The 23,779-nt window shown below is 42.2% G+C and overlaps 1 protein-coding gene across 1 annotated transcript in view; it reads right to left on the bottom strand.

Annotated features, from left to right (window-relative positions):
* chek2 (checkpoint kinase 2) overlaps positions 1 to 23,779 on the bottom strand; it is a gene marked incomplete at its 3' end in the record, with an annotated part of 33,238 nt that extends 9,459 nt beyond the window's left edge. The window contains exons 1-14 of the mRNA XM_083783538.1: positions 23,454 to 23,779; positions 22,550 to 22,674; positions 20,984 to 21,116; positions 20,243 to 20,333; positions 19,467 to 19,563; positions 19,260 to 19,319; positions 19,095 to 19,159; positions 18,023 to 18,122; positions 17,510 to 17,596; positions 11,358 to 11,524; positions 10,319 to 10,446; positions 9,897 to 9,982; positions 7,613 to 7,681; positions 6,544 to 6,612 (exon numbers count right to left, since the gene is read on the bottom strand). Of these exons, the coding sequence (XP_083639664.1) occupies positions 6,544 to 6,612; positions 7,613 to 7,681; positions 9,897 to 9,982; positions 10,319 to 10,446; positions 11,358 to 11,524; positions 17,510 to 17,596; positions 18,023 to 18,122; positions 19,095 to 19,159; positions 19,260 to 19,319; positions 19,467 to 19,563; positions 20,243 to 20,333; positions 20,984 to 21,116; positions 22,550 to 22,674; positions 23,454 to 23,760 (1,584 nt within the window). The 5' untranslated portion in view covers positions 23,761 to 23,779. The remainder of the gene's footprint in view (positions 1 to 6,543; positions 6,613 to 7,612; positions 7,682 to 9,896; positions 9,983 to 10,318; positions 10,447 to 11,357; positions 11,525 to 17,509; positions 17,597 to 18,022; positions 18,123 to 19,094; positions 19,160 to 19,259; positions 19,320 to 19,466; positions 19,564 to 20,242; positions 20,334 to 20,983; positions 21,117 to 22,549; positions 22,675 to 23,453) is intronic.

Below are 23,779 nucleotides of genomic sequence, written 5' to 3'. Positions count from 1 at the left end.
GTAGGCGGACTCGACATAGCTGCGGGAGTAAAACCCTCACCAGGCGCACCTCTTCCACTACAGTGAACGGCAGAGTGACTGATGTTAGTTTGCCTCAAACTTTACTCCTTTACCTGCTTTTTTACTAACACTAACATTACAAAGATGCCCAGAACATCGAGATGAACCTGTGTAGTTTATGGCTGCTCCAACAGTAGTGGCAACATAAAAAAAAAAAAAAAACGGAATGTCTAATATCCACCGCTGTGGCGGAGACCAGAGCCATTGAGTAATGGTTGAGACAAAGCAGTGAAAGATACATAACGCAAGTCTTACCCAATACCAAATCTTTCTGTTTATTAACACAAGGCTGCTGTACTTTATACCTCATACTTTAAATGCTTAGTATGAGGTATAAAATACAGCAGCCTTGTGTTCATAAAACAGAAAGATTGGGTATTGGGAAATTACGTATCTTTCAGGACCCTTCACTGCTTTGTCTCAACCATTACTCAATGGCTCTGGTCTCCGCCACCGAGGTGGATATTAGACATTCCGTTTTTTTTTTTTTTTTTTATGTTGCCACTACTGTTGGAGCAGCCATAAACTACACAGGTTCATCTCGATGTTCTGGGCATTTTTGTAATGTTAGTGTTAGTAAAAAAGCAGGTAAAGGAGTAAAGTTTGAGGCAAACTAACATCAGTCACTCTGCCGTTCACTGTAGTGGAAGAGGTGCGCCTGGTGAGGGTTTTACTCCCGCAGCTATGTCGAGTCCGCCTACAGGAAATACGTAGGCTGCAACCATGAAACCGGTACGGAATCGGTCTATATGCACCACCAGTGGTGTGACAAAGTACATTTACTTAAGTACTGTACTTAAAGTAAACTTGAGGTATTTGTATACTATACTTGAGTACCTAGAATTTAATGTTTTTAAATGTAATTTTCACCCTTACTATCATCACAGTCATATGATCATCATTCACCAACCATACTCAGCAAGTACATCCAGTAAGCTTCATGGCAATACCCCTGTCACTTTTTGAAAATGTCACATTCAAAATTAGAGTCAGTCAGTCAGCTAATTAATATTTATATATATGTATATGAGAAAATGTAACAATCACAGCCCCCTCACAGTCACACATTAGAATGTATCATTTTAAAGAGTCACCTGAGAAGAATTTACATCAGTAGGCCTACAGGAATGGGGAAAAAAGAAAATGCCCACTATGTTAGGGCTCTCAAGACATGGCAACAGGCCTACAGTAGCTCTGATCCATATAGCCTACCTCTAATGCCGTAAATTAAACTGCATTAGAGCTATGCCTATGGACCAGAACTAGGCCTACAAGTCATTGCCTTTTAGACTATAGGTCATGTTTAATTAATTATCTGTGGAGCAACAGTTTATTAACTACAACTGAAACTGTCTATATAGTCTAGTAGTAGTCATAACAAACTGAGTGAGTGAGTGATACATGCGACCAGAAAATACTTATCGTATTAATTAGTTGGGCACTGCAGGCCCACCGTCCGTGATTAAACAGCTGTGTCGACTTTTCCAGAAATTGGACACATTGTACAATTCACACGTCATTGTCATGTGCAATGTGCATGCATGGTGACCTGACGAACTAGTTACAATGTTGTTGTTTTTTGTATCTATTGTAAAACTTGTCAAAGTCAAGTCAGTCAGAGACAGAGTCAGACTCATTGACTCAAAGCGGCACCTTACTTTATCACCAAACTAAATAATTCCAGGCGCCAAAGCCAAAAACTAATGTGACGTAGGCCTACATATGGGAGTTGTTGTTAAGCAGGTATACTGACTCACGTTGTCTATCAATTAACAATAGTATAATACAAATAAATAACACATACATACGTCAGCTTCGCAGGCATATCTTGCCACGCTCATGTTGCTCCATAAATTCCCGTTTCGTTAGCTCCAGAGCCTCCAGTCCAAACAAAACAAACACTCTCCATTAAGTAACAGCAGTTGCCGAAGATGGAGCAATTAGCAAGCTTATACATAATATATCAGTCTTGGTTTACTTTTTGGGGTGAGTTCAGTATTACCTAACATACAACAACCTCAACTCAGTCAGTCTACATAGAAGACGGCTTTGCCCCCACAACACAACACTGTGACTGAACACGTTGTTGTGACGTAGTAATTGCACAGCGGGAGGGAGGGGGCAGAACCATCAGTGGCGTGCACAGATAGACACCCCCTGCCCTTTTGGCAATGTGCTAAAAAAAAAAAACGTTTTATTTTTTTTCTTAATTTGTAGTGTGTGTGTGGACCCAGGGGGGCAGTCAGCCAGATATTTCGTGAAGCCTCATTTGAAATCGGTAGTTCATATAATGGCCTGTTGTGGCGCTGGACTGGACCCAAAAAGCCCCATAGCTCCATAGAGGCCCATGTATTATAATCAGCGATCCAAGGATTACACAGTAAAGTCCAAAGACTTATTTCCACTGGGGTCCTCTCACACTGAACAGAACAATACTTTAAAATACATCACAAATACATAACAGTACATATACATTACATACACAACACAACAAGTACGTCCCTATCAGGGGGGCAGTCAGCCAGATATTTCGTGAAGCCTCATTTGAAATCGGTAGTTCATATAATGGCCTGTTGTGGCGCTGGACTGGACCCAAAAAGCCCCATAGCTCCATAGAGGCCCATGTATTTTGGCCCAACTTCACCTAGACTGTATTACCTTAATAAGCATGGTCATGAATACTTTCTTCTTCCAGTCACTAGTTTAAAGTCTCATTTCTAATGTCATAATATTCTTTTTGGAAAATTATGGTCCCATTAATTAAAAAAATGACCATAAAGTCGCGTATGTTCTGAGGGGCGTGGCTACCGTTACAGTCTATGATCGGGATTCCCCACCCACTCGAGTCAAAATAAAAACCAACAGAGAAGAAGGGGGGAAGTCCCGCCTCGTTGTCTGGGCAGCCAATGACCAGCTGGTATACAAAACGGAGCCAGCCAATGGCCAGCTGGTACCAAAGATGGCGACTTACATCAGGAATTAGCATATTATTACAGGCTTCATTTTACGTTCATGTTAGACCCGGGGAACGCTTTGTCCATATTTTTTACAGTCTATGGTGTGGACCATGCGGTGACATTGATCAAATCTTGATAAAAAAACGCTTCTATATTATTTAGGCCCCCACAATCTAAAGCTATGTTTCTATGTCAGTGGTTCTTCGATTAAAGAAAAATAGCAGACCTACAAGCTCGTAGCGCTATGAGCTTGTAGATCTGCTATTTATCAATAGCTAAAATGTGCTGCACAAGGTGCCCTTTTTTCACTTGAGCACCTGCCCCTCTAAATGTCTGTGCACGCCACTGGGGAGGTGGTTGTGGTCGGGGAGGGAATCGATGAGGGAGACGCTGCCTGGAACGAATACTGGACAACTCACCTTTCTGACATGGCAGGGTGAGTTGTCTGTACTTTCCGTGGCACCCATTACAGCATAGGCCTAATTCAATTTCGGATCTAACTATCGGTTCCTACAGACATGCGCTAAATTATTTATTTATTTGACAGTAAAATCCGGTGAAACACTGTTGTAAGGAGTAGAGCGTCTCTCACTCTCACTCTCTATGCCAGCGGTTCCCAAAGTGGAACCCCTAGGGGTACGCGACGCATAGCCAGGGGGTACCCGAAATAATTCCCAGATTATTATTTTTCTTCTCATAAATGCGCAAACATGGTGAAACAACCACTTGCATTGAAAATTCGGTAGAGTACGGTTGTAAGGAGCTTGTAACCATAAAAAGCTTTGCTGTTTTCATCTTCAATTAACCAAAATAAAAGCTCAAAGGGTAGCCTACATATTCAGTCAGACAACTCACCCCAAAAGTGGCCTAAAGTGAAGACAACTCACCCCAGAAAGTGAAGACATCTCACCCCTGGTCAGTTGTCTTCGCGTTCGGGGTGAGTTATCTTGTTACCCCTGGAACCATGTGGGGGGGGGGGGGGGGGATCACACCTGTGTGACGTGAGTGGTGCAACTCCTGTCTGAGAGAGTGCAGGTCTCCATATTAAGTTCTGTTCTGTTATTTGGGATAACCGACACCTGCTAGCTTGCTCTGGTACATTTGGAATAAGTAACAAAAATAATGTCCACGGGTTTGTCAATTTTAGTAAAATAAAAATATAGTGCTACCCAAATAGTGTTGTGGCAATACAAAACATCCTCAGTCTGACACCTGTGTCCCATTTTATAGGGGGAAAGATAGTCAATAAACAAGTGTAATACTTTATGTATGGTGTTAGTCCAGTTAGTTTTGTATTGAGCTGTGCTTGAAATGTAGTGTAATTCTTCAATATGTTAATAAATCACTAATCAGAGGATCATTCATGTTAGGCTACACAGATAAGACAACTTTTTTTGTTCATCTGTCAAACCTGTGTGGACATTAAAAAATGTTTCCCTCATCTTTGATGTATATTACAAAGCCTATTAACAATAGTGTTGAGACACTGTGCCAACGACCTGAAGCTTAACATAATAATCCAAACCTCATCCAACTAACTTTTCTCCAAAATTAACCATACCATACCAACAGTCCAACACTCATCAAATCATCCCTGTGTAGCCCACAATGAAGGGAACATACTGTACAACTGAACAAAAAGGTGAGTTTATGTAAAACAGGATTCAGGACCTAAGGGGATATTCATTAAATACACATACTGTAGATTAAAGTATTGCGTGTCTTATGAGTGGTTTGATTTATTAAAACTATTTCTCAAAAAGCATTGAGGTTTGTCATAATTTGCAAAACGTAATACAAAAAAAAAAAGAATTATAATTACTCTTTTAACACTTTCTCGTACACCTGTCTATTATACCAGTGGTTCCGATTTGTAATGTTATAGTCTTCAAAGGTGGATTATTGACACAGGGGTGAAAAATGAGTTACAAAATCATGGGATAAAAATTACATATAAAAAAAAGAAAAGTGGATTATCGTCATTCTTGGAATCTAAGCACTCTTAGCAGATGGTGTCCAGCCTCATATGTCCAAAACGGCTACTTTTCAGGATTCAAAAGTAGCCATTTTTGCTACTTGTAGTATGGCAAAGTAGGGCATTTATTTTCCCAAACAAAAAATATATGAAGGTTTCTGCCCGACAGCAACGATAATATGCTACATATCATTTTGTTTTTCTAAGCAACATGCTATAAAAAGGGTACTTTGATCAAGAAGTCAGGCCTCTTCAACCTACAGAAACTTAAAATGGGCAAAACTCCCCTGGTAACTGATGGTCAGCTTCTACCACTGCACAGTAGAGTGTGTGCTCACCTACGGTCTATTGGTGTGGCTTTCTAGCTGCACCAGGACAGAGAAGGAGGCCCTCAGGGAGGATCATCGGGAGATCTCCACTGCCTTTACCTCCCACTGCCTGCGACGCACGAGTAACATCCTCCAGGACCAGCTCCACCCTGCACACCAACTACTGCCCTCTGGTAGGAGGTACCGGTCCATTAGGTCCACGACCAGCACAGCAGACTGACCAACAGCCTCTATCCACAGGCTGCTAAACGATGCCCCAGCCACTCATTATTACCCCCACCCCACCCTTCCTAAATGGCTACAAGAACTGGACTTTGCACATTGCACACAGCACATTGTACTTTTGGTATATCATTATTTATCTGTGGAGTTTCATTCCTTTAGGGTTTATTTGTTGCTTATGCCTGTGGAGCTCGAAAACATAATTTTGTTGCTTTTGTGTATAAACAATGTTGATAAAGTACTTATCTATCTAGTAAAAAAAAAGAAAATAGTAAAAATAATAACATTTAAAAGAAAATGATAACCACTGTCTGGTAACCGGTTCGCCTCCCGGCCAAGGACTGTGTGTCAGTGTCCCTGAGCAAGACACTTAACCCCCTACTGTAAGTGCCTACTGTAAGTGCTAGGTTCAGATGATGCTATAGTATGATGTCTTTAACAAAACTTTAACTGATTTGTTTTCATTGTACCATGGATTCATAATTTCTTTGAGTGTGCTTTGCATGACCTATCAACAAATACATTTAGGTAAATGAAAATAAAAAAACTGTTTATTAAACAGTGGTAAAAAAATAAAATAAAAAATACCAATAAGGTTACAATGTGTAAATTTAGCCAACATAATTATCCTTGTCCCCGACAGTCATTCAGAGGATGGGACTTGTCTCTTCTTGGCAGGGATCTGTTCCTTTTCCTCATCATCTTCTTCTCTGCTCCTCTTCAAACTGCCTTCCTCCTGGGGCAGCACACACACACACACACACACACACACACACACACACACACACACACACACACACACACACACACACACACACACACACACACACACACACACACACACACACACACACACACACACAGTCATGAACAACTCCAGCAGTGCCTTTCAGAACTTAATTTTGGTATTTCTTGCACCTCAAGGAATTTCTAACAAGCTGAACAAAGTTCTGTACAAAACATTGTGTGTCATTAGTTGTTAGTTGGTTGGTAAGGTTACCCTGGCATTTCCCGCAGCAGCTTCGGAGGGATCCACAACGCCGCAAGCCTGTTCCAACATTACAGGGTCCTGAGAACGAATGAACAAACGCATAAACACAGATGAAGGCCTGAGTAGCCGAAACAACGCGTCCATTTGTCATGATTGCTGCTGAACAGAGTTCTGACAAAACATTGTGTGTGATTAGTCAAAGACACTTGATGCACTCGTGATTTATACCGTTTAACCCATTCTGACCTGAGATCAGATTCATACGAGGTTTCCACTGGACACACACTGGTCTGATTAAACCCATTCTGACCTGAGATCAGATTAAAAAAATGTCTTTGATTTTTCAAAAATAGCAGACCTACAAGCTCGTATCGCGCCACTCGGTGGCGCGATATGAGCTTGTAGATCTGCTATTTTTCAATAGCTAAAGCATGACATGATGCAGACACCAAAATGGGTGCCCGTTCAGAATGGGTTAATTTTCGCAGTCTCGTCGGCAACGTACCATGGAATGCTTTGAATAAAGGTTGGCGAGGCAAACAATACCTCTCTGTGCGATTACAAATGTAGCTTCACTTTTGTGAGTGTGTGTGTGTGTGAGTGTGTGTGTGTGTGTGTGTGTGTGTCTGTCAGGCGTTATTACAGTCTACAGCAGTGTTGTGGCAAGAATCTAAAAGGACGCACTGTGATTGGCCAGTAGTCACTAGTCACTTTCATTGGCAGTTGTGCCTTGTGGCAAAACTATGCATAAAGTGGTGAAATTATGCCTAATGTGGCAAAATAATATTTAAAAAAAAGCAGCATCAGGAGTGGAATTTCGATCCCATGACATTATGACTGGAAGTGTGTGTGTGTGTGTGTGTGTGTGTGTGTGTGTGTGTGTGTGTGTGTGTGTGTGTGTGTGTGTGTGTGTGTGCATACGCACACATTATAGAAATTCTCTAAATCTCAAAAAAACTGATGAAGGCCTGAGTAGCCAAAACCGAAACACATCCGTTTGTCATGGGAACTTTAACCCATGTGGACAAACGTAAACTCAATGTTGCTTCACTTTTGCACGTGCGTGCGTGTTACGTACCCTGGCATTTTCAGCAGCAGCATCGGAGGGTCCCATGAGACCGCGAGCCTGTTCCAACATTACAGGGTCCTGAGAACGAATTAACACATACACACACACAGATTCTCAAACAATATGAATATTACCGTAATATTTTAACCCTTCCTTTGGGTCTTCAAAGACCTCTTATGAGCAGCAAGTTATGAACAGTGTTCACCGTTATAGGAAGGCCCTTATTTGGTCACTCTCTCGACAGACACATTTGATGAAAAACATGTCCAATAAATGTAGCTGAATATATACCAAGGTTAGGTACCTGGGAGCTGCTCAAGTCAACCACACTACATTTATAGCCTAAATGTATTACAGCATCAACAACTTCAATGAAAACATTCCATTTCAATCCGGCAACCGACTGTACAGCTCCTCCTGAGGACCTGAACAAACTTAACAACTTACACTGAGATGATGGAAGGATGACATTGTTGACAAGTAGTAGTAGCATTACAACTACTAGTTGTAGCATTACTAGTGCCATTTGAAGTGGCATTTGTTTCCAAAAAAGTCTGTTCCAAAATGTCTAGTAGCCACATTCGCCAGTTTGACACAGTTTGAGATGACACGTAATGCACAGGTGGGGCACACTGCATTTGTAAATCCACAGGCAGAAACTGGACCACAGTACTCACAGACAGACTCCACAAGGCAGCGATGATGTTGGCAATGGCGTTTAGTGAAAGAATGTTGCAGTACAGGAAATGCACAAAAAACGAAAAATAAAATAAAGTCCTTTGCTTGTACAAACACAGAATTGTCTTTGTTATGGTGTCTGGTGTCCGATGAACTGTTTCTATCCTTCCCCCCCTCTGCCACTCAGGTGGAAGAGCGCATCACTGCATGCCTGGCTGACATCTCACAGTGGATGTCCTCCAATCACCTCAAGCTGAACCCAGACAAGACTGAGCTTCTCTTCTTCCCAGCTAAGTCCTGCCCTATGCGGGAGCTAATTATCTCCGTAGACAACGCCCTGGTTACGTCTGTCCCAACAGCCAGGAATCTCGGTGTTGTCCTGGACAGTCAGCTCTCGTTCAAAGCTCACATCACAGCTGTCACTCGATCCTGTAGGTTCACACTCTATAACATAAGACGAATTAGACCGTTCCTCACCCAGGAATCAGCCCAGCTCCTAATCCAGACAACAGTCTTGTCAAAACTCGACTATTGTAACTCCCTCCTTACTGGCCTACCAGCATGTGCACTTAAGCCTCTCCAGCTGATCCAAAATGCCGCAGCTCGCTTGGTCTTCAACCAGCCAAAATTCTCACATGTCTCCCCCCTGCTCCGCTCCCTCCACTGGCTCCCGGTCGCTGCCCGCACAGAATACAAAACTCTGATGCTGGCATTCAAAGCAACCAAAGGTATGGCTCCCCCATATCTTGCAAGTATGATTGAACCCTACAAACCCTCCCGCGCACTCAGATCAGCCAACGCAGGGAAGCTGGAAGTACCCTCACTAAAAACGCCGGGACAACGCTCCACACGTCCCAAACTCTTCTCCCTTCTGGCTCCAAAACTGTGGAATGCACTTCCCATTGCAGTCAGAACTGCAGCATCACTCCCAATCTTCCGCCGTAGTCTGAAAACCCACCTTTTCAGACTCCATCATGGCCCATAGCACTTACCCTAACCCCTTAGATAGCATTTCGGTAGACTTAGATAGCATTTGATAGACTTATAGCATGTTATGTAGACAGCACTATAATTGCATTGTATATAGTCATAGCACGCCATAGTACATATGTATAGCATAGTAGTATAGATGTATAGTTTATATGTATAGTCTCATAATATAGATATTCCACTGTTACTTTCTTAGCTTACGCATGTTTCATGATAAATGCTTTTTTGTGATGTATTCCCATGCTTTTTGTTCCTGCTTAATGTAAGTCGCTCTGGATTAAGAGCGTAAGTCTGCTAAATGCCTAAATTGTAAATTGGTGATACAGGTTCCAAAATAAGAAGAAAAAACACCCGATAATCACGGTCAAAACTGTAGAGTTCCACGAGTCAAACAAGCGTCTCAAATCCCTCTTTTCCTCATGTTGCGTAACCAAACTAATTCCCCTCCTCAGCTGCGCATCATAAACACTAAATCAAACTTCAGGGGGCGCTCTTTACCAACTGCCAAAAGTTATGTCTAAGCATGTAAAGCTGAACAACATTAAACATAAATGCAATAAGGCAAAATGAAAATATGAATTACACATTATAACCACTTTGGCTCTTACACCATTAGTAGAAGTACCTTTAACCAGGGATGTTGCAGGGCTTCTCGTATAGAGAGTCTGTGAGTTGGATCAACCACCAGTAGTTTCCTCACTAGGTCTTTGGCTGAAAGACATACAACCAACAATAAGTCCATAGATACTTTGTAGTACATACTACCAGTACTGTCCAAAGAATTACAAAGGCATAGTGCATCTAGTCTACTAGAGAATGTGCAGTAGACTACTTTCCTAAATAAAGGAAGCAGTGAATCTAGTGTACCATAAGGTGCACTGTACTACTGCCAGAAATGAGTCAAGTAGAAAAGGTGCAATGCATTTAGTGTACTATGTACTAGTGAATAGTCAATACTGCCTAGTGTGAAGTACCAACGGCATAGTGCATTTAGTGTACTGTAGTATAAATACTAGTGTCCTACAGTATTTAGAGACAGTGTCATACCATTTTTAGAGACGTTATCCCATTTCTCTGGCAACATCCTGAAGACTCCCTGAGTGATCTGTTGTTGGACAGACATTGGACTTTGGACAGTGCTCCAGTCCTTATGGAAGGGTGGGTAGCCAGAAAGACTGACAACACAACATACAACACATTAAAGATTACTGGCAAAATGGTAAGAATGGGATAGTAATAACACTTTCAGAATTAAAACCCAGTGCAAGATGTACTAAGTTCAGTAGTAGCATGATGATCTAACCAACCAGTTTCGGTTCCAATTACCCCTATATACACATACACCCTCAGCAGTGGCCTACCACACTGAATATTAAAGTCCCTTCCCCAAAATTACACACCCTCTCCAGGTGCCAGGTCTCTCAGGCACCTGCATACACCCGACCTCCAGACACCCAGTTTCCACCAATGCTGCCTAAAGTATAAGACCCTCAGTAGAGCCATTATTTGACTTTATGACATCGGTATTGGCAATTGTGCGGCTGATGTGTCGTGATGTTTAACAAAGTTCAAGCTGGGATCCCTGGATCTACAAACTCGCGCAAATATGGAGCCGCATGGAACTCGTCAATATGAAGTAAGTACTTATAATATATGATGTTGGGCTGAGGAATTAAGCAAAAATGTCACAGTGAGCCCTACCGTTTCTTCAGGGAGACTACTTTCTAGATGAATGTTAGCCTCGGTACCCAGGCTTTTATTTTCGTTCGCATCGGCTCAAAAATGTAAAGCCTGGGTGAACGAGATACATTTCCTGGTCTAGGAGTGGGAGTGAACTACAGTGCAAAGGGGCATCGCTCCCAGTTTTCTCCGCTGTTTCCTACCGGGGAGGGGCGGAGGGGGTGACCGATCGGTGAAACAATATTCTCCAGCGCTTGCTCCATGCGCACCCCACCCCCCCCTAGATCAGAAAACATGCTGGCTGGGCCAGGCTAGTTGAATGTTATACTAATACTTGTTAAGACCTGTGATTACAACAACAAAGACGAGCAGACAGGCAGACAGACAGACAGGTTAAGCAGCCCACCAGATAAACAGGACAACTCCCAGACTCCAGGCATCAACCTTGGGGCCGTATCCTGTGGTAGTGTTTGCGTGGGTGAAGACTTCAGGGGCCAGGTAGTAAGACGTTCCACACAAAGTCTTCATTAGACTGGTCTCCTCTAAGATCTTAGACTGGTTAAAATCTGTCACCTACCGACACAGACACAGACACACACACACACACACACACACACACACACACACACACACACACACACACACACACACACACACACACACACACACACACACACACACACACACACACACACACACACACACACACACACACACACACACACACACACACACACACACACACACACACACACACACACACACACACACACACCTATTCTTGTCACCTTTATTAGTTAATCTATGCCGATTTAAGTTACTTGTCATGTCGATTTGCACAATGTTAAGTATGTTATTGAGTTGAGCATGTTTCTTAGACAGATACCAGGTTTGATCTATACCCAGTATCGGAGTTACCTATAGTTAAAGAAAAAGATCAATAGGCTACTGTGTAAATTCCATGTTAAGAAAAGTTACAGTAGATAAACGTGTCCCATGGAGCCACAGATGGTGAGGTGGATGCGCCTTTTCTTAACCCATTCTGACCGAGCACCCATTTTGTTGTCAGCATCATGTTATGCTTTAGCTATTTAAAAATAGCAGATCTACAAGCTCATATCGCGCCACCGAGTGGCGCGATATGAGCTTGTAGGTCTGCTATTTTTGAAAAATCGAAGAGCGACTGACATTTTTAGAATCTAATCTCAGGTCAGAATGGGTTCGTCAGACCAGTGTGTGTCCGGAGGAAACCTCGTATGAATCTGATCTCAGGTCAGAACGGGTTAATGTGCATCAGAGACAGGACGCAGGCCTATCAGCGTCACTGCTAGGGTTCATTTCACTTACTCTGAATTTGAACCTTTAACCCATTCTGACCTGAGATCAGATTCTAAAAGTGTCTTCGATTTTTCAAAAATAGCAGACCTACAAGCTCGTATCGCGCCACTCGGTGGCGCGATATGAGCTTGTAGATCTGCTATTTTTCAATAGCTAAAGCATAACATGATGCCGACACCAAAATGGGTGCCCGGTCAGAATGGGTTAAGTAACTGGAGAAGGGCATCTGCTTAATTAATGCCTATATCAATGCCTATAGTTCATCCTGTGAAGATATACCGGTATCCAAAATCTATATTCTCAAAAACAAACCATACATTATCGTTTACAAATAAAAAGGCCAAGTACTCATGCCTAAAATGATGTGTGTTTGTGCATAGTCTGTGTACCTTGACCAAGCAGATATCCTCCTAAATGATGTGTGTTTGTGCATAATAGTCTGTGTACCTTGACCAAGCAGATATCCTCCTAAATGATGTGTGTTTGTGCATAATAGTCTGTGTACCTTGACCAAGCAGATATCCTCCTAAATGATGTGTGTTTGTGCATAGTCTGTGTACCTTGACCAAGCAGACATCCTCCTAAATGATGTGTGTTTGTGGTGCATAGTCTGTGTACCTTGACCAAGCAGACATCCTCCTAAATGATGTGTGTTTGTGCATAATAGTCTGTGTACCTTGACCAAGCAGACATCCTCCTAAATGATGTGTGTTTGTGCATAATAGTCTGTGTACCTTGACCAAGCAGACATCCTCCTAAATGATGTGTGTTTGTGCATAATAGTCTGTGTACCTTGACCAAGCAGATATCCTCCTAAATGATGTGTGTTTGTGCATAATAGTCTGTGTACCTTGACCAAGCAGATATAGACTGAATGATGTGTGTTTGTGCATAGTCTGTGTACCTTGACCAAGCAGACATCCTCCTAAATGATGTGTGTTTGTGCATAGTCTGTGTACCTTGACCAAGAAGATATCCTCCTAAATGATGTGTGTTTGTGGTGCATAGTCTGTGTACCTTGACCAAGCAGATATAGACTGAATGATGTGTGTTTGTGCATAATAGTCTGTGTACCTTGACCAAGCAGACATCCTCCTAAATGATGTGTGTTTGTGCATAATAGTCTGTGTACCTTGACCAAGCAGACATCCTCCTAAATGATGTGTGTTTGTGCATAATAGTCTGTGTACCTTGACCAAGCAGACATCCTCCTAAATGATGTGTGTTTGTGCATAGTCTGTGTACCTTGACCAAGCAGACATCCTCCTAAATGATGTGTGTTTGTGCATAATAGTCTGTGTACCTTGACCAAGCAGATATCCTCCTAAATGATGTGTGTTTGTGCATAATAGTCTGTGTACCTTGACCAAGCAGACATCCTCCTGAATGATGTGTGTTTGTGCATAGTCTGTGTACCTTGACCAAGCAGACATCCTCCTAAATGATGTGTGTTTGTGCATAGTCTGTGTACCTTGACCAAGCAGACATCCTCCTAAATGATGTGTGTTTGTGCATAGTCTGTGTACCTTGACCAAGCAGACATCCTCCTGAATGATGTGTGTTTGTGCATAGTCTGTGTACCTTGACCAAGCAGACATCCTCCTGAATGATGTGTGTTTGTGCATAATAGTCTGTGTACCTTGACCAAGCAGACATCCTCCTGAATGATGTGTGTTTGTGCATAATAGTCTGTGTACCTTGACCAAGCAGACATCCTCCTAAATGATGTGTGTTTGTGCATAGTCTGTGTACCTTGACCAAGCAGATATAGACTGAATGATGTGTGTTTGTGCATAGTCTGTGTACCTAAATGATGTGTGTTTGTGCATAGTCTGTGTACCTAAATGATGTGTGTTTGTGCATAGTCTGTGTACCTTGACCAAGCAGATATCCTCCTAAATGATGTGTGTTTGTGCATAGTCTGTGTACCTTGACCAAGCAGACATCCTCCTAAATGATGTGTGTTTGTGCATAATAGTCTGTGTACCTTGACCAAGCAGACATCCTCCTAAATGATGTGTGTTTGTGCATAGTCTGTGTACCTTGACCAAGCAGATATCCTCTTAAATGATGTGTGTTTGTGCATAGTCTGTGTACCTTGACCAAGCAGATATCCTCCTAAATGATGTGTGTTTGTGCATAATAGTCTGTGTACCTTGACCAAGCAGACATCCTCCTAAATGATGTGTGTTTGTGCATAATAGTCTGTGTACCTTGACCAAGCAGACATCCTCCTAAATGATGTGTGTTTGTGCATAATAGTCTGTGTACCTTGACCAAGCAGATATCCTCCTAAATGATGTGTGTTTGTGCATAATAGTCTGTGTACCTTGACCAAGCAGATATCCTCCTAAATGATGTGTGTTTGTGCATAGTCTGTGTACCTTGACCAAGCAGATATCCTCCTAAATGATGTGTGTTTGTGCATAGTCTGTGTACCTTGACCAAGCAGACATCCTCCTAAATGATGTGTGTTTGTGCATAATAGTCTGTGTACCTTGACCAAGCAGATATCCTCCTAAATGACGTGTGTTTGTGCATAGTCTGTGTACCTTGACCAAGCAGATATCCTCCTAAATGATGTGTGTTTGTGCATAGTCTGTGTACCTTGACCAAGCAGATATCCTCCTAAATGATGTGTGTTTGTGCATAGTCTGTGTACCTTGACCAAGCAGATATCCTCCTAAATGATGTGTGTTTGTGCATAATAGTCTGTGTACCTTGACCAAGCAGATATCCTCCTAAATGATGTGTGTTTGTGCATAGTCTGTGTACCTTGACCAAGCAGATATCCTCCTAAATGATGTGTGTTTGTGCATAATAGTCTGTGTACCTTGACCAAGCAGATATCCTCCTAAATGATGTGTGTTTGTGCATAATAGTCTGTGTACCTTGACCAAGCAGACATCCTCCTAAATGATGTGTGTTTGTGCATAATAGTCTGTGTACCTTGACCAAGCAGACATCCTCCTAAATGATGTGTGTTTGTGCATAATAGTCTGTGTACCTTGACCAAGCAGATATCCTCCTAAATGATGTGTGTTTGTGCATAATAGTCTGTGTACCTTGACCAAGCAGATATCCTCCTAAATGATGTGTGTTTGTGCATAGTCTGTGTACCTTGACCAAGCAGACATCCTCCTAAATGATGTGTGTTTGTGCATAATAGTCTGTGTACCTTGACCAAGCAGATATCCTCCTAAATGACGTGTGTTTGTGCATAGTCTGTGTACCTTGACCAAGCAGATATCCTCCTAAATGATGTGTGTTTGTGCATAGTCTGTGTACCTTGACCAAGCAGATATCCTCCTAAATGATGTGTGTTTGTGCATAATAGTCTGTGTACCTTGACCAAGCAGATATCCTCCTAAATGATGTGTGTTTGTGCATAATAGTCTGTGTACCTTGACCAAGCAGATATCCTCCTAAATGATGTGTGTTTGTGCATAATAGTCTGTGTACCTTGACCAAGCAGACATCCTCCTAAATGATGTGTGTTTGTGCATAATAGTCTGTGTACCTTGACCAAGCAGATATCCCCCTAAATGATGTGTGTTTGTGCATAGTCTGTGTACCTTGACCAAGCAGACATCCTCCTAAATGATGTGTGTTTGTGCATAATAGTCTGTGTACCTTGACCAAGCAGACATCCTCCTAAATGATGTGTGTTTGTGCATAGTCTGTGTACCTTGACCAAGCAGACATCCTCCTAAATGATGTGTGTTTGTGCATAATAGTCTGTGTACCTTGACCAAGCAGACATCCTCCTAAATGATGTGTGTTTGTGCATAGTCTGTGTACCTTGACCAAGCAGACATCCTCCTAAATGATGTGTGTTTGTGCATAATAGTCTGTGTACCTTGACCAAGCAGATATAGACTGAATGACGTGTGTTTGTGCATAATAGTCTGTGTACCTTGACCAAGCAGACATCCTCCTAAATGATGTGTGTTTGTGCATAATAGTCTGTGTACCTTGACCAAGCAGATATCCTCCTAAATGATGTGTGTTTGTGCATAGTCTGTGTACCTTGACCAAGCAGATATCCTCCTAAATGATGTGTGTTTGTGCATAATAGTCTGTGTACCTTGACCAAGCAGATATCCTCCTAAATGATGTGTGTTTGTGCATAATAGTCTGTGTACCTTGACCAAGCAGATATCCTCCTAAATGATGTGTGTTTGTGCATAATAGTCTGTGTACCTTGACCAAGCAGACATCCTCCTGTGAATGATGTGTGTTTGTGCATAGTCTGTGTACCTTGACCAAGCAGATATCCTCCTAAATGATGTGTGTTTGTGTTCATAGTCTGTGTACCTTGACCAAGCAGATATCCTCCTAAATGATGTGTGTTTGTGCATAGTCTGTGTACCTTGACCAAGCAGATATCCTCCTAAATGATGTGTGTTTGTGCATAATAGTCTGTGTACCTTGACCAAGCAGATATCCTCCTAAATGATGTGTGTTTGTGCATAGTCTGTGTACCTTGACCAAGAAGATATCCTCCTAAATGATGTGTGTTTGTGGTGCATAGTCTGTGTACCTTGACCAAGCAGACATCCTCCTAAATGATGTGTGTTTGTGCATAGTCTGTGTACCTTGACCAAGCAGATATCCTCCTAAATGATGTGTGTTTGTGCATAATAGTCTGTGTACCTTGACCAAGCAGACATCCTCCTAAATGACGTGTGTTTGTGCATAGTCTGTGTACCTTGACCAAGCAGATATCCTCCTAAATGATGTGTGTTTGTGCATAATAGTCTGTGTACCTTGACCAAGCAGATATCCTCCTAAATGATGTGTGTTTGTGCATAATAGTCTGTGTACCTTGACCAAGCAGACATCCTCCTAAATGATGTGTGTTTGTGCATAGTCTGTGTACCTTGACCAGGCAGACATCCTCCTAAATGATGTGTGTTTGTGCATAGTCTGTGTACCTTGACCAAGCAGATATCCTCCTAAATGATGTGTGTTTGTGCATAGTCTGTGTACCTTGACCAAGCAGATATCCTCCTAAATGATGTGTGTTTGTGCATAATAGTCTGTGTACCTTGACCAAGCAGACATCCTCCTAAATGATGTGTGTTTGTGCATAGTCTGTGTACCTTGACCAAGCAGATATCCTCCTGTGAATGATGTGTGTTTGTGCATAGTCTGTGTACCTTGACCAAGCAGACATCCTCCTAAATGATGTGTGTTTGTGCATAATAGTCTGTGTACCTTGACCAAGCAGATATCCTCCTGTGACGCCAGCAAAATGTTCTCCGGTTTCAGGTCTCTGTGGATGATGCCGTTGTTGTGGAGATACTACACACACACACACAGAAAAATGCGTTTATTAACCCATTCTGACCCGAGATCAGATTCATACGCGGTTTCCACTGGACACACACTGGTCTGATTAACACATTCTGACCCGAGATCAGATTTTAAAAAATGTCAGTCGTTCTTTGAATTTTCAAAAATAGCAGACCTACAAGCTCATATCGCGCCACTCGGTGGCGCGATATGAGCTTGTAGATCTGCTATTTTTAAATAGCTAAAGCATGACATGATGCCAACACCAAAATTGGTTCCCGTTCAGAATGGGTTAATGGCTCTAATCTCCTTTCATATAAATAAAAAATAAATCCCGACTGTTATTGTTATTATGCTAATAATGATTCATATTTATAGTGTGATAATCTGAACAATATTGTGACTTATATTGATTGACGTGTTGAATCCACCCACCTCCACCGCACAAAGCATCTGGTAAAAATATAGCTTTGCAATTGGCTCCTTCAACGACTTATTTGACCTCACCCTGTCGAATAACTCTCCACCCTCCATCCTGACAGGGAAAAGAGAGAATATCCATCCATTTCCTCTTGTATTATTCTTAGCTCATGGTCACAGGCCAAGCCATGTAGAACAGGGTATGTAAGCATGTATTGTACAGTATGCATGCATGCATGCATGTGCAGCCACTCAAAAGTAGACCAATCACAGCTCATGCTGCTGCATGCATGACATCATGAAACAGAAGCGCCTGAAGCCCTAAAAACGTGGCGTCTGGTTGAGTAAACTGAAACTTGGTTGGTTCATAATTTGTAGGAAAAAGAACATTTCTTCTTCATAGCAAAGTTATTCTTGTGAAGCACCCATTGTCTTATTGGATAAAAACAGTATAGTATTTATAACATAATATCACCCTTTAGAGAGGGTACGGTGTAATATGGTAATATTTCGTTTCCATTTTAAATTTGTATATGATATATTTCCTGAAATATGAAGTCTAAAGGCTTCCTGCTAAAAATGTAATGGATCATTTTGACTACATGCAAGTGTTTTAACACTACAATTTGTCAAAATAGACCAATAATTGGGGACCCAAAGAATTTCGCCTAGGATCCCATTATAAGACCACGTGTGGTTCCCAGGACTTTATTACGTTAAAAACCTACACAACATCACTGACAGCATGGTATTGTGGTAGTATGTGTACCAATGTGGTAGAAGAATGTGGTTTAACAGTGTAGCATGGTGTGTGAAACAGTGTAGTAGACTAGAGAGTATGTGTACCAATGTGGTAGAGGAAGTTTAACAGTGTAGCATGGTGTGTGAAACAGTGTAGTAGACTAGAGAGTATGTGTACCAATGTGGTAGAGGAAGTTTAACAGTGTAGCATGGTGTGTGAAACAGTGTAGTAGACTAGAGAGTATGTGTACCAATGTGGTAGAGGAAGTTTAACAGTGTAGCATGGTGTGTGAAACAGTGTAGTAGACTAGAGAGTATGTGTAAAAACAGTGCGTTTCAGACTCACAGTTCGAGTACAATATAATAAGAATCCTCAGATTGATAAAAGTCCTCCGTTTTGATGAGACAAGGCTACAAGAGAGGAGATGACAGCACATCAGATACTGTACATCAATTATGTACATCAATCAAAATATTAAAAGTCAATAAAATCATTTGGTTTTTTCCTTACATGATCTATTTGTTGGAGAATGCGTATCTCTTTCTCTGCATTCAGATTCATGTCCGCCGTCTGTACGATTGGACGAAGATAATTAACAATCACATGAGTTCTGACAGTGGATAATACTGGCCATTCCTTAGCCAATCATCTGATGGCACAGTATTTGCATGTAGACCAATCCAAGAACTATGGCGGGACGATTGACACGTGACTCACCCCTACTGACGGGAAGTTTTTCTTGTGAATGATTTTGACAGCTACCTTCTTACAGGTGGACCTCTCAAACGCTAGCTTCACCTCACCACACACCCCTCTGGAATGAAGGAACACACGCATGCACACATCACTAAATGCATTCTGTAGTCTTTAATCCCCTGGATTAAACTGGGCACAAAACTGTGACATCTTATCGTTGACATCTTACAGTTGACTATTTTCAATAGGGACTAGGAAAATAGCACTGATGAAACAAAATGCTAACAGTAACACTGGAATTTGAAATTTGAAATATTGAAATATACAGTACGGTATATCACATTGGCCTGGCCTGTCCTTGAGCAAAATACTGAACCGCTGATTGCTCCCGATGAGCAGGTGGTTGGTTTCCGCCGCCATCGAAGGATGCACCATATTAATAATAATGCCTACGAATTAATTTTTGCTCTTTTCAAATACACAGCAGCAGTCCCTTGCTCATAGCCTATTCGAGGCTGAAAGACCATTCAGCCTGCGCACTTAGTAAAACAGTTTTAAGAGCAAATTAGCAAGGGACAATAATAGGACTTTACTTTTGCTTGGCATGATCAGCTCCAGTGACCACATTAATTGCCATTTTCACAAACTCTCTTTGAAATTTGCACTTTTGAACAATTGAGTAATGAGTATTCACGAGTATACCTGTATACTTTGTCCACCAGTAGAATCCAGGAGTTACTTGACCAAAAAGAAAAACTTGAAAGTTAGATCCATATTCAGATCTGGGTCTGACTCACGTGCCGATGACCCGGGTCACCAAGTACTTCTGTTTGAACTCCGGAGGATAGTTGGTCTGTTCATCTGCCATCAAGTCTATAAACATAAAGACTGTAGACGGAGAGACAGTCAGTTGCTGTACATAAAGTTGACAAACAGATCATTAAAATCAGTTGACAAGGGCATAAATAATTATCTCAACTCAACAAATTCTAAATGCTTCTAAATGCGGTTTTCTGAAAAATGTTGCCATCAGTGATGCTCAAACTTTTTCATGTCAAGTCACCTCAACGTTATGTGTTTTGGCTTACATACTATTACTATATGTATTGAACTTGACGGCACATGATTCAAGATGGTGGCTTAGCACCTAACTTCCAACTTCCAACCTAACTTCCAAAAATCCGCACACACCTAGCAGGCTGGTTCATATGTTTGGTCCGACGGAGCATTGGTCCGAACGACAACCTACCTCAAACCCTCACCCCAACCCTAACCCTAACCTCCCCAAGGGGCAGCACACCTAAACCTAACCCCAACCCTCTCCCGACCCCCAACGCACCTCGGACCAATGCTCCTTCGAACCAATGCTGCGTCGGACCATAGTATGCCTCGCCTAGCAGGCGACCCGCAGCACACAGGACCTCTCCTTTGTGGTCCGGTACACTGACTGATTGCCTGATGGATTTGCACCTTTTGACTAGTGTGCTGGAGGAAAGAGATAGAACACGTTTCAACAGAGTGAATGGAGAGATACTAACCTTTGTTGGTGGGTTCAGCCAGTGCCAGTACATCATTGTTGACCAGAGGAAGACTCTTTCCTTGTCCAATTTTATCCCCATTTAAGAACGTCCCATTATTACTCTGATCCTTTACATACACGATGGTACCCTCCTACACACAGACACAGACACATCACACACACACACACACATACACACAAGACCTGTCAGTTTGTCGCAAACCAGTCATTCGTTTAGTAATCTGGTTAATGAAGTGTTCACTGTATATGTGATTATTTGCCAGCCAGCTACATACTGGTGCATGTAGGATTGTAGATATATAGCAGAGAAGAAAAAGTGCCCCTCGGGGCACAGGTCTCCACCAGGCCAGGTCAGGTTTTGGCCTCCTGGTGGCGCTATAATAGGCCAATGTGAAAAAGGTGCAATTTCTTCTTCTTACGCCTTTGATGGCAATTGGATGATTGGCATTTTGTTCCAATAATGTGTTTTGCTAAAATCTACCAGTTAGTGACGCTATAACAGGCCAATGAGAAAAGGGTGGGATATATTCCTCAGCCTAGTAGGAAAGTGTGTGAAAGACTTCACGTAAATTGCACGCTGCATTCATGATTTGAGGCTTCTTGTTCAAAACGGGCCAATCCTGCAAACTTTGAAAGACATAGAAATATTGGACAGATCAAGATACTGTGTAACGATTTGCAGGAGTTTTGGACAAAACCTGGAGGAGTAATATAAAAAAGTGAGTGACCGACTCATAATCGATACAGATTACAGAACCACCTCTCCACAATATCTCTGACAATATTTCCGAGAACGTTTCTCGTTTTTTTTCGGACCACAATGCTTATAAGAGACGATTTTAAGATGACCCCATGATATTCTCCTACGCCCAACGAGTGACGTCAGGACTGAATTGAATTTTTTTAAATAGGTAGCCAATCTACAAACTCAATGCATTGCGATTGTGAGCTCACTGATATTTTGAAAAAAATTGCATAAAACTTTGACATTTTTAATTCACCTACAGCAGCAGTCCCCAAACGTTTTTGGCCTTGCACCCCCTGTTACCGCTTGACCAAGCTGACGCACCCCCCCCCCCCCCGACCCCAACACTCAGTCTCGTTGTATTTGACCTGTATTTTTTACATTCATAGCAAGTAATGACAGAATGTCACTGTACTGAGAGACAACAGTGTTTACCAGATTTTGCCGTTTGTGCTAAATAACACCATGAAACCGCCATTACCCTTTTCATGTCCCTAGAGGGTGTTTGTGCGCCACAAGGGGTGCACGGACCACAGTTTGGGAACCACTGACCTACAGTATGATGAAATGCCCAAAATGGGAACGCCAGGTTCCTTAATTTTTCTTCTGACCGGACTGAAGTTCAGTTCAAATAATTACTGCGATCGGTTGATCACAGTAGTGACATGCAGTAATTCATCCGAGAAAGCAGCATGGCACACTTCCTAAATCACTAAACATAATTGTCCCAAGTGTCACATTCAAGTTGTATCCTGAAGTAAAACAGTAATTAGTAAATCAGTTAGTCAACAATGCTGCCATTAAACCCGTCAGTGATACCTTGACTATCCTGAAGTGTTTTTTACTGATGATATTAAATCGTCCCACTGCTTCGAGTGCGGGGTCCTTAATCACATAGTGACACCTCTTGTCTCTCCCAAATTCATACTGATCCTCCACACAATCTGGAAAACAGCAAACACACTGGTGTCAGAATACAGCAGAACACAAAGAATAAGTAGAGCCTTTTCTCCTGTCATTACTACAACATTCTTCCTCTCAGCTCTTCTACTGTGTCTCTCCACCTCTCATCTGGGCGCTGGCCCTTCCAATGTCTGGCTTTCAGAATTACATCATAATGTGGCAGCCTAAAGTCTATGACTTTTAATGTTTGCTTAACGCATTCAGACCCAAAGCGCCTTCTAAATCCTGATCTGGTTTTCTGAAATTATTTATTCAAAAATTACAAAAACATTATTTTGCTATATACTGTACATAGCAACAACAACCCAAAAATGGGTTCCAGGTCTTGAAATGTAAAAAAAACTAAAAGGGCTTCCCTCGTCCTTAACCCATTCTGACCTGAGATCAGATTCATACGAGGTTTCCACTGGACACAAACTGGTCTGATTAACCCATTCTGACCTGAGATCAGATTGTAGAAATGTCAGTCGTTCTTCGATTCTTTCAAAAATAGCAGACCTACAAGCTCGTATCGCGCCACTCGGTGGCGCGATATGAGCTTGTAGATCTGCTATTTTTCAATAGCTAAAGCATAACATGATGCTGACACCAAAATGGGTGCCCGGTCAGAATGGGTTAATGGGATAACAAACAAAAAACAAAACATCACAACAAACAGGACTCTAGCCAGGTCTATGGACTTTTTTTTAAACTGACTGCAGGTTTGCATAACAAGCATGCACACACACACACACACACACACACACACACACACACAAACCATGCATTCTGTAGCCTCTCTTCAGGGGCAGGAGGCGGCCCCAGGGCTGGATTTCGGGCTCCTCAGGAACAGAGGCCAGAGACGACACTGGTATGGTGTCCGCACTGCTCACCGTCCCAGAGCCACTGGACGACTGGCTGGCGGAGGACGGCCCGCTGGACGAACTGGAAGCAGCATTCTGCTGCTGGACGGACTGGGAAGACTGGTGCTCCAGGGACTGGGTCTCAGACTGGGGGGTTTCAGACTGGGACGCCTGATTGGGCGACTGGGTCTTCTTGTCATCTTGGCTGGGAAGGTCCACCGACATTCTCGATCTGAAGGAAAAA

This window comes from Protomyctophum parallelum (genome assembly GCF_964188405.1).
Source record: "Protomyctophum parallelum genome assembly, chromosome: 15".
Taxonomy (NCBI): Eukaryota; Metazoa; Chordata; class Actinopteri; order Myctophiformes; family Myctophidae; genus Protomyctophum; species Protomyctophum parallelum.
The sequence above is the reverse complement of the archived record's forward strand: the minus strand, read 5'-3'. Positions and strand labels throughout refer to the sequence as shown.